This window comes from Engystomops pustulosus, chromosome 6 (genome assembly GCF_040894005.1).
Source record: "Engystomops pustulosus chromosome 6, aEngPut4.maternal, whole genome shotgun sequence".
NCBI classification, from domain to species: domain Eukaryota; kingdom Metazoa; phylum Chordata; class Amphibia; order Anura; family Leptodactylidae; genus Engystomops; species Engystomops pustulosus.
In genome coordinates, this window is record NC_092416.1 from 41,091,346 (window position 1) to 41,102,888 (window position 11,543).

The following is an 11,543-nucleotide window of genomic DNA, read 5'->3' on the forward strand; positions in this document are numbered from 1 at the left end:
TCTCTGCGGTGGATTCGGGTCCGGCTACACTAAGGTAGTTCCTCCGACGTCCACCAGGTGGCGCTGCTGCGCTGAAGTTCCCCGAAATGCACTCAAGTTCACCGCCCTATTCCAAGTGAAGGTAAGTGCAAGTTTTGCGACACTTTTTTTTAAAAATACGGCCGTTTTTCCGAATCGGTCGGGTTTTCGTTCGGCCATGCCCCCCGATTTCTGTCATGAGCATGCCAGCGCCGATGCGCCACAATCCGATCGCGTGCGCCAAAATCCTGGGGCAATTCAGGGGAAATCGGCGCAAATCAGAAATATTCAGGTAACACGTTGGGAAAACGTGAATCGGGCCCTTAGTAAATGACCCCCATTGGGTCCGATTGTTTAAAGGGTTTGGCCACTTTATCTCATGTTTTTGTAATGTTTGTGCAAGGTGTGGGGTTAAGAAAATTAGGTCATTTATCAATATCATTTACCAATTTACATCTATTAATAGCATGGAAGTGTCTTTTACCTCATCAGCCAGACATTCCTGTCTATAAAATATGGAGTGTCATGTAATCTCAACTATCCATGACCTTCCAGAACCTTAAAAGAAATCTACCACCAGGATGAAAGATTGTAAACCAAGTACACTGACATACTGGTGTGTTCCCCCTCTGGCAGGATCAGCTCTTCTCTTAGCTTCGTATGCCCTAGTTTTTACAAAAGAAGGCCTTAAAATTATGCAAATCAACCCTAGGACTTTTTTGTAAAAACAAGGGTATAGAAAGCTAAAAGAAGAGCAGATCCTGCCAGGGGTGGGGATAGATACCAGTATGTCAGTGTGCTTGGTTTACAAACCTTCATCTTGTTGTTAGATGTCCTTTAAAATTGTATTCATGAAATGTATCATAAGGTCCAGGAAGGTAGAATGGTCATGGGCAGTTAGAGATCAGGTGACCCTCCATCTTTAGCCATTTTATGGACAGGAATGTCTGGCTGATGAGGTGAAAGACATTTCGAACTAGGGACTTTAATTTACATATCAAGAAAGCAGCGCTTTTAATAATATTTGTAAATGATCTAATATCCTTCCTTCCCCCCACACACTTACACACACATTAAAAAATAACTTATAGTAAAGTGGCCAGCCCCTTTAATATAAAATATTTTATTGTCTTTCTTAAAGGGAATTTGACAGCGGTTTTGACCGCTGTGTTGTTTAGTTCAAGCTTTATGCATGTTGTTAGCAGGGACTGATTTGGTATTTGAGGGACCCAAGAAACTTTATATTTCGAGGATCCCCTGTTACTCACCTCCATCCCTTGATGTGAGATTTATGTGCATGTAGGAGAAGGAGGAAAAAAATTAGAGTAGTAGGAGAACAGGGCAGGGTTATGAGCCAATGTGACTAGGTATCCCACCAAGGGCAAAATCAGGTTACCAGAACTGGCTACAGGTCTGGATGAATCTGCATCACAGCAGTGTTTGGGTCCCAGTGTTTGGGCTGATAACATAGTAGACAACTCTGGAAACCTGGTCTGACCCTTGAATTTCCACTTATAAATGCTAATAATTTTTTTTAAATATAATTTTACAGTAGTTAGAGCTACACACAGAGCCCCGAATACATTGTATAGACAGACAATGGGGGACATGTATCATTATTTCTATTCTATTTTTGCGACCTTTGTCGTATTTGCGACTTTTTTGCAACTTTTTACTCTGTCTTTTTTCAAGTACGCCTTGGTCTGCAGTGAGCCTTATGTATCATTGTTTCCCAGATGTTCTGTGCGACTTTTCACTTATGTATCAGTTTTTTGGCTTATTTTTGCAACTTTTTAGGCGCAAATCTGCACCTGGTCCAGGGCAGGTGCAAAGGAAGGATTTTTTTCATGGACCCTATTTTAACATGTAAATTGGAATTATTCCACACGCTTTAAATGTTAAAAATTTTGCACAGTAACTTGTTTTTTTAAAATTCAGTAATTTTGCATTTACATTTTTTTTTTATTTATTGGTTACTTGTAAGGGTGTGGTCACAGGTAGCGTTTTAATTGTGCTTTATTTTGAAACCAATGACAACAGCTGAGGAGAGGTGATTTGCCTTATTACATTACTGTTAACATTTGAGTTTACAAAATGCAATATAAAAGCGACGTTAATGTTATGTTTACATTTCTTTCACTATGTGTTTTGTAAACGCAAATGTTAACAGTAATGTGATTAGGCAAATCACCTTCCTCAGCCATTGTAATAGGTTTCAAAACGCAATCAAAAGGCAATGGGGCACATTTACTAAGGGTCCGCAGCCTCGAATCCGTCGGGTTTTTCCCGAATATTTCCGCTTTGTGCTGTATTTCACGGGATTGTGGCGCACGCGATCGATTTTTGGCGCAATCGCGCCGACTTTCGCGCGACAGAAATCGGGGGGCGTGGCCACCGGACAACCCGAAGGATTCGGAAAAACCGCAGAATTTAAAAAGCCATTTGTGTCGCAAGATCAAGCACTCACATACCCCCGAAAAAAGCAGGTGAACTTCGGCGGACCTCGGCGCAGCAGCGAAACCTGGTGAATATCGGCGCACGGACCTTAGTGAATCCCGGCAGACCCGAATCAGCGTCAGAGAACCCGCCGCTGGATCGCGACTGGACCGGGTAAGTAAATGTGCCCCAATGTGTCAAATCCCAAATTAACCCCCCTCACATGACTTGTGTCAATGTGGATTTGAGACATTTGCAACAAAAAGTCTCAAAAAGAAGCCAAAATTTACGCTGAAAACACTGAACATGTATCACAAGTACAAAGACAGGATCGTACATAAGGCGCAAAAAAGAGCTGCTAAATGTCTCAAAAATTCACCACAGAAAGACAAAACTATGATACATGTCCAACAATAAGTAAATCTTTCCTTTGGTTATATTATACAACATTATACAGTAAACTTCTTATCTCCCTCTAGTGGTGGATTTGGATTGTCAGGAATTTAAGAAAATCGTTCCCATGAGATTTTAAATGGAAATTGTTACCAGATTTTAGTATATACAGGTAAGAGAATTTTAGTGAGTTACAGATTTAGTGGCAATCTGAAACGTATGATTCTTAGCTTTAATATGACACCAGAGGCATGGATTTAAGTACTATAGAACTAAAGATAAGTGTATCTGAAGTGACGCTTCTAAACTTGAATTCTCTCAAGGCAAAATATTACACTGTTAAGCTAGACCACATTAAATTTCAGGTGGCTGTATTCCTTTGAGTCTTAAAGGGATGTGAGAGTAAAAATATATGTCTGCTTACTTCCAATAACAGCGCAACTACTGTCTGTGGGCCATAACTCCCAATAGCTATAAATAATAATGGGACCAACAAATTGTCAAACTAACTACGTAAATCGAGATAGTTGCTAGATACACCCAAAAAAGAAATTTATCGAGCACGTATCCAACAATGAGCCATTCTTTAGATGCCTCCTGTTCATTTTCCTTCTCCAGATGTTGTCGGAGAGCCACAATCTCCTTGAAGATACTTTGTAGGATCTCAGTGCTCTCTCTCTTAGAGACATCAGCAGATGATATCTTGCTGTTTTCTTCAATTTCAGAATATTTGGACAATTCATCTACAAATAAATGTCAATTTGTTGAGGTTTAGCAGAGGCAAACTATAAGACAGGCTTAACTTTTATGTTCTACTAAAGTGTTTTAAGCTAATTTAACTGCTTAGAACTCAACTCCCACTGCTCTACTTCCATATTTTTTATCCCAGATAATGCAACCCCAAGTCTTACTCCATGACTTTTGTGGCTGGTCCTTGCTGTCCTATTTGCTACCACCCAGTAACAACTGACCTGAGCTTGTGGTCTCCATCTCTTGCAGCGTATCAGAAGACTTGATGTCGGACAGAAAATATCGGCTTTTGTCTTTCATGCACAGCCACTTGGTCATGTTTTCCAGAATCAGCTTCTTCATCCATTTAGGAACCTTTGACTGGATATTTTTCCTACTGACTATCCGAACCATGAAAATGCTTTCCATCAAACTGATGACTAGTAACGCCATGCAGAAAATGAAATACACCTCTAGAAAATAAGAAATACATCCCATAGTAAGTGAATGAAAATTAAACATTACATGTGACCAGATAAAAGTTTCTTACTTAAAGTTTGTCCCAAATTTTAGCTTCAATGGGGAGGCTATCTGTCAGGGTTTCTACACCAGAAAACAGGTGTGAAAGTCCTAAAATAATTGAAATGTGAACTCCCTGCTATTGCAATTATTATACCCCTTGCAGCCGGACGGGGCATGGATGGTGGTGGAGTGGGCCGGCACAGGGCGTTCCTACCACACACCTGCACACTACCTAGAACAAGGTTTTTGGTGACGTACTAGAAGCCGGTGTAATTTTGACCGCTGGCACCAGTAGGCCTAAACACGGGCGCTGGCATATGATAAATCTGCCCAATGACTCCCCATGTGTTACCCCATGCATTCAAAATGGTGTTTTTAAAAAAGTTAAGAAAATCCTTGTTTGTAGTATCTGAACATGTTTATGTGCCTCATTAAAAAATAAACACAGGCGGCACAACTTACAGGCCATACATCATACTGTAGACACTGTATTCCAAGTTATAGCGGGAGATAAAATAGGAATGCCACTAAAACAAAATGCTACTGTAATTACAATAAGGAAATTAATAGCAATAATAAAAAATATTGTCATTGGCCTTAGGGAAAAAATTGCATGCAATCATAAATGGTCAAGAAACCCTGAAATACAGACATTGATATCTTTGAAATGAAACTGAAGCGTTTTTTTGGAAATTTTTTGTGTTATCACACCCAAAAAAACAACACACAATGGAAAAAGTAAAGTAAGATTAGATGCTCCTCTCAATTTAACTACAAGTAAAACTTGGTTGCATCTTCATACATTGTATAAACATATACATCAGTGAAATTTAATCTTTCTGCACATATAAGGCTCAAAGTTATTATTATTTACTTATAGAGAAGTAATTCTATGGTGCTGTACATACATCAAGAGGAGAACAAATGCAAGTACAAAATACAAAAACTGACGTGATTTGGAAGTGGAAAGAGGACCCTACCCGTAAAGGATTCACAATGTATATGGGAGGGTAGATGGAGACACGAGGGGCAGAGGTTGGGGGAGCAGTGCAGTTATGGTGTATTGTAGGCGATCAGGTGGACATTCAGGTTACCTTTGAACATTTGGAAGGTGGGGGACAGCCTGACACATTTTGGTAGAGCGATACAAATTTGTGTGTCATCTGCATAGGAAAGTCGTGGGATTTGCATTGAAAAAAAAACATGTCAAGAGGACACACAGCCATGTGCTGGAGCTCATAGAGAGCACTACTCACTAGATCAGAGACAACTAAGAATCAGAAATAGTCTGCAGATGGAAGAATGTTAAAAATAAAAATAATAAGTAGACTATACAACTTTGTAACCCTTTTGAAAGAATAGGTATTCCTTAAGCGGGTAACGGAATGTGACTTTACCTATAAGCGGCGTTCCTTGTGCTGAGGCCGGTAGCGTTTCTGAAACTATGATAAGAAATACAGAGTAACCCAGAAGGAGGGTGATCTTGAAAGAAATCCTTTCTCCACTTTCTGGAGGGAGGTAGAAGCCAATAATATCCATAATTATGAGAAATGCGCTGGGAACAATCAGATTCATCACGTAGTATATTGGATGTCTTCTGAAGATGACCTATGTATAGAAATAAAGAAATCTTATATAAATAAAATAAATCTTTTATCTCTGATAGAGGATATACAAAGACACAGACAAATGTTCTGTGACAACTTCACAGCATTGCACCTTTCTTTTATTTGCACACTTTGGGGGTCATTTACTAAGGGCCCGAATCGCGTTTTTCCGGTGGGTTACCGAATTTTTCAGTTCTGCGCCGATTTTCACTGAATTGCCCCGGGTTTTTGGCGCATGCGATCGGATTGTGGCGCATCGGCGCAGGCATGCACGCGATGGAAATCGGGGAGGCATGGCCGAACGAAAACCCGACGGATTAGGAAAAACCGCCGCATTTAAAGAAAAAAAGTGTCGCTGGACACGCGCTTACCTGCACCCAGCAACGGATCGTTACCTCGGCGGACTTCAGTGCAGCAGTGACACCTGGTGGACGTCGGAGGAACTGCCTTAGTGAAACGCCGGAAGACCCGAATCCACCGCAGAGAACGTGCCGCTGGATCGCAAATGGACCGGGTAAGTAAATCTGCCCCTTTGTTTGATTTGGGTCACTCCAATCACTTATTAACCTTTAAATAGGGCAAAACGGTGGCTCAGTGGTTAGCACTACAGCCTTGCAAGCTCTGTACAGCGCTGCGTAATCTGTATATATAAATAAAGAATTATTTTTTTTTAATTCCTTTACAGGGGATGTTAAAGGAAATCTGTCAACAGAAATTGACTTAAAAATCCATTACCAGTATATTGTCAAGCAGCTTAACACCTTCCAGTTGATGGTTCTTTCGTATTTACTCTTTCGTGTGTACTTTGAAGAAGGGTACCTGAAACAGTGGCAGTATTACTCACTACTAGTTCAAGTCGCCATGCCAGTCCCACATGGCACTGCCTGACAGTTCTCTCTCCTCCTCTCACAGATTACTAGGCTGTTGGGGTAGGGCAGGCCAAGTGTATACCTAACATTGATTGGCTAGAACACGACTGGCAAACAGTTCGGCCAACCAGTGTTAGGTACTGAGGAAGGGGGGGTTCAAGTGCCACTCTGCATGCCGAGCAGCTCCATCGGGTGGTGTGGGTTCGCTCTCACTGACAGAGCCAGTAAGTCAATGCCACACCATGGAGGCAGGGTCGCAGGCAAACATGCTCCATGAGCTGACTGTCAGATATTACTGGTGGGTGCCCGGGGTCGTACAGCCCAAGAGCCCTCCACATAGGTGGGGAGTACTTGTAACTCTTTACCAGCAGGCATTATTGATTAGGGGGTAAAATTCTAGTAACAGGTCTTCTTTAAGCTTTTTTATTTTGTGCTCTCAGTAGGACATTACAGTGAACTCACGTGGAACGCTAGCATGCCAAATCTGTCCCCCAGTTCATCAACTTCAAGGTAATTGTAATCGATACTGAGAAGTTCCCATTCGCCTTTATCATAAAATTTGCTTACATCCTTCTTCATATGTTCCAGTTTTCTCCACATGGACACGTTTATATGTTCAACTAGACAATCAAAGAAACATACAAGTGTGATCACCTATGTGCGAAAGTAGATTAGGACCGATCATGTGTTAGTACAGGATAAAACAATCTAAAGAACCTTTACATTTCCCAAATATGGTCACTATCTGGATGAATATTATTATGGGCCCAGATATATAATTGTGTCTGCTCCACTTTATTGTCTATCTATGCACTTAACACTAAGCTTTGTATTTATGAAGTGTTTGCGCCACTTTTGTGTCGTGGTTACACTTTGTCAGACACTTCATAAAACTTTGCACCTAAAGGGTTGAGTTGGTGCTTAGTTGGAGTTTGTGACACATTTATTACTGAGCTGGACAACAATTCAGTCACAACAGCATGAAGCAAAGTGCTCCAAGAAACAGACCAGGTTAAGTAAGAGTGTACGACACTATTGTATTATCTGGCCCAAACTGCACATTAGTGAGGCAACCACCAGTTTTCATATGTCTGCGTAAAGTAATAAGTGGCAGATCTAAAACTATGGAAATCGAAGCCATTGGAGAACTGGACTTCAGTATTAAACTCTATACAGCAATTTTACTTCTCCTTTAAGATAGAACCTATACCTGCCATTCTCCAGTGCTCCAGTCCAGTGTGGCGGCGCCTACTAGAACCACTATATCCTCTGCATGTGGCCTGATAAAATTTTTATAATATCAGACAATGGCTAAAAATGGAAGACAAGACTTAATAATTAAATCTATGGGGCCAAATGGGTTACTTAGTGTTAGTTGGGCATAGAAATGGTCCTTACATAGCGAGATGGTGGTCCTGATGTTTTGCTATATACCTTACCTGTGTGAAGCTGACTTTGAAAGGTCAAATCACAAGTATGCTGATCGAAAGGGAAGAAGTAAATTTGGAAAGGACACATACACATCATTCTGAATGGTTTCTGGTAGTTGACTAGTCCAGTGTGGTTAATGTAGATAAAATTACGTTCTGTGGGTTTTTCTGCATCCACGCTGTGGGTAGACAATAATCTAGTAAAATTGTTTGAATATTTTTAGCTTTTGTTACTCAAAAAATACCTACATATCCTGGGTGGTTGTTACGAGATTCACACTAGATCAAGCCTTATTACAGATCAGGCTTATAGGCTATGCTGAAAATTATAGCTATGCTACATCTGAAGAGCCACAGAGACTGACAATGACTATACGCTAAGAAGGGGCATAACTTGAGGGTGTGCGGTTGCAACGTGGCCCAAGTGGCTTAGGGGGCCCCTAAAGTTTCCATATGAGAATACTAGAACTAGTACTTTAAACCATAGATTATAGTTGGGGGACTGGCACAGAATATGCAATTGGGCCAATCAGTTTCAAGTTACGCCACTGACCATAAGGGCCCATCCACACTTAGTTACATCACATGTCCACCTCACATCACTGTCGCAACGTTTGGTGGCTGGAACATATGGCCCAAATGCTGACAGCTGGAATTGAACTAACATGCTGAGTTCAATTCCAGTTGCTCATAGTTCAGGCAGGACTAGTAACCGCAACACACTCGCTAGGGTAATATTCACCACAATGCAAAATGCAGATGGTGTGTGTGTGTGTGGGGGGGGGGGGGGGTTGTAATATGTGCAAAAACCTTGTACTTACAATTCATGTATATGTACATCAGGGACCCATACATTTTCAGAAGGAAGAGAAATTTGAGTGATATTGTCATACTCTAGTGGCTCCCATCTGAGAAATTCGTCAATCCAATACTAAAGAATGAAAATAAATTAAAATAAATGTTTACACAGATAATAACCATATATACAAGGTCAGTTATGTGTCAGTTCCTTTGGGAGAGTTGGGTGGTTAGAACTTAGTTTGTATTATAAATGTGGCTTAAGTGATGGACGGTCGAACCAGTCACCTGCTGGGGGTGGTGTCCAAGAACTACTTAATATATCTGCCTAGTTTCATTAGATGTTTCTGGTTATTACTATTATTTGGGTTCGGCTCAACTTCCTCCCGCAGTTGGTGCCCAGAATTGGTGCTGACATCAATTGCAGCTGTTAAATCAACTCTGTCAGCAGCTGCAGCCACACTAACCTGGGCAATGCCATTTTGGGGAGGATCATCGCTCCCAGATGACTTCATAGGATGTAATGCCTAGTGAATTTGTACCATAAAGGCATCTTGGTTTGACTCAACTATCCTCACCCATTCTCTAGTCTGTCTGTTTGTCCCTCTTTGTTAATTTGACCTTTTCTGAGCACTTCCTCAGATTAGGGATCATCTTCTAGTTGTCCTCTGTGACTAGCACAGCCTGGGCAATAAGGTATGGACTAGGGTTGTGGGTGAGCTTAGGGCCTGCACCCCATCCTCTACCATGACAGGGTGATTTATCACATGCTGTTGCATGTTCTCTTAGGGGGTGTAATTGTCTGTGCAGCCAGAGCCTTTAGGGGGCTACAGAGCATTTGGCATTCATTAGCATAATTTAAAATATATTTTTTAGGAAAAATTAGATCATAAAAGTCATTGGCCCAGATATATAGCTGTGTCTTCGCCAGTATTTTTGTCCAGGTTTACACTAAAATGACCACCTAATGTGCTTGCACGTGTATTTATGAAGTGTTTGCGCCACTTTAATGTCGTCTGACACTGTTGCCCTTTGTCCGACACTTTAGAAAAATGTGCCCCTAAAGGGGCTTAGTCTGTGTTTGCACCACATTTATTACTGAAGTGTGCGACAATTCTAAAAATGAAAGTGCACCCAAAAAAAGTACAACTATGTCCAGGTCAGTGCAGATTGCACCAGATAATTGAACAGTGTGCACCACAATTGTATCATCTGGCGCAAACTGCACATTAGTGAGTCAAACTGCACAAAGGCAGATTTTTTATATATCTGGCCCATTGTTGCTCAAAAACTGCTTTATAATGTACGAGTAAGACAATAGATTTTCTTTAATAGATCAATTACAGTAATGGACACCTTAAGTGTAACTAAAAACTTATTGGTTCACAAAATGCCACATCCTAATTGCTTCGTTTCGGAATACAATTTACAAGCAATTTAGTAAATGTCTATCTATATTTTTGACGCCGATGTAAGTGGGGCTGTATGATGTTGGAGGCCGGCATAATCATTATACAGAAATCATTCAGCAATATCATAGATCTTATGGAGAAATTACATGACTACATTTTTAAGACTTCTAAGTCTTAATTCTCTTACCCGATTATACAAAAAGTAGATTGACATCAGTTGATTCTTCTCATCCTGCAAAGGAACAAAACAACATGGTATCCAACAAGAAGCAGCACAAAGACATCGGGGAGCAGCACAGAGAGATCGGGGAGCAGCGCAGAGGCATCGGGGAGCAGCGCAGGGACAATGGGGAGCAGCGCAGGGACAATGGGGAGCAGCGCAGAGGCATCGGGGAGCAGCGCAGAGGCATCGGGGAGCAGCGCAGAGGCATCGGGGAGCAGCGCAGAGGCATCAGGGAGCAGCGCAGAGAGATCGGGGAGACTTCAGTGGAAGAAGAAGAGCGGATCCCGGGACAGCGTATCTTCAGACAAGTAAGCAGATGTGCCGCACATCTGCAATCTATTCTTCATTGTGTTTTTCACTGTGTTTTTCACTTAAATGATCCTGTGTTCACTGTGTTCACTGTTTTTATTCTATTCTTCACTGTTCTTCACATCTGCTAACTTGTCGGGAGATAATATACGCGCAGAACAGTGAAGAATAGATTGCAGATGTTTGCATACATCTGCTAACTTATCAGAAGACATTCTTTTTCAATTAAATAACACATTTTATTCCCGAACCATGGTCCCTTTGAAAAATGCTCGAGTCTCCCATTGACTTCAATGGGGTTCGTTATTCGAGACAATCACTCGAGCATCAGGAAAATTTCGTCTCGAATAACAAGCACTCGAGCATTTTAGTGCTCGCTCATCTCTGTTGGTGACCCAACAGAATTTTGTCCTAGTTTTCTGGTGTAAAGTAAGCCAACTAATAGGATAGGCAAAGTACGATTAGGCAGTACTGCACCAGCACCAGACACTTATGAATCTGGTGCAGAATAAGACTGTCTAGTCTAACTCTGCACTGTCTAACCTTAGGACACTATTTATAAATTTGCCCCACGGTCTGTGATTGGACCTTACAGGCATTGGCTATGGACAGCCCTGGGGTTTTAGATCAGACCTCGGAGTTGCTGGAATCTCCATACAACCATTTAAATGCTGCAATTGCGCTGACCGTTGCATTTAATGGGTTAGCACTAGCAAACGGAGCTCACTCCGACTGTGGGTGTTACACGGGGATGTAAGTTACAGCTGACACCCTGCTTTTCCTGATGCCAGTTCAGC

General features: G+C 41.4%; 1 protein-coding gene across 1 annotated transcript in view; it reads right to left on the reverse strand.

Moving 5' to 3' along the window:
* Positions 1–3,298: 3,298 nt before the first annotated feature.
* The window catches only part of LOC140065894 (5-hydroxytryptamine receptor 3A-like), a 19,120-nt gene continuing 10,875 nt past the window's right edge, over positions 3,299–11,543 (reverse strand). Inside the window, exons 5-9 of the mRNA XM_072113454.1 lie at positions 8,014–8,183; positions 7,037–7,194; positions 5,496–5,706; positions 3,819–4,049; positions 3,299–3,590 (exon numbers count right to left, since the gene is read on the reverse strand). Of these exons, the coding sequence (XP_071969555.1) occupies positions 3,319–3,590; positions 3,819–4,049; positions 5,496–5,706; positions 7,037–7,194; positions 8,014–8,183 (1,042 nt within the window). The 3' untranslated portion in view covers positions 3,299–3,318. The remainder of the gene's footprint in view (positions 3,591–3,818; positions 4,050–5,495; positions 5,707–7,036; positions 7,195–8,013; positions 8,184–11,543) is intronic.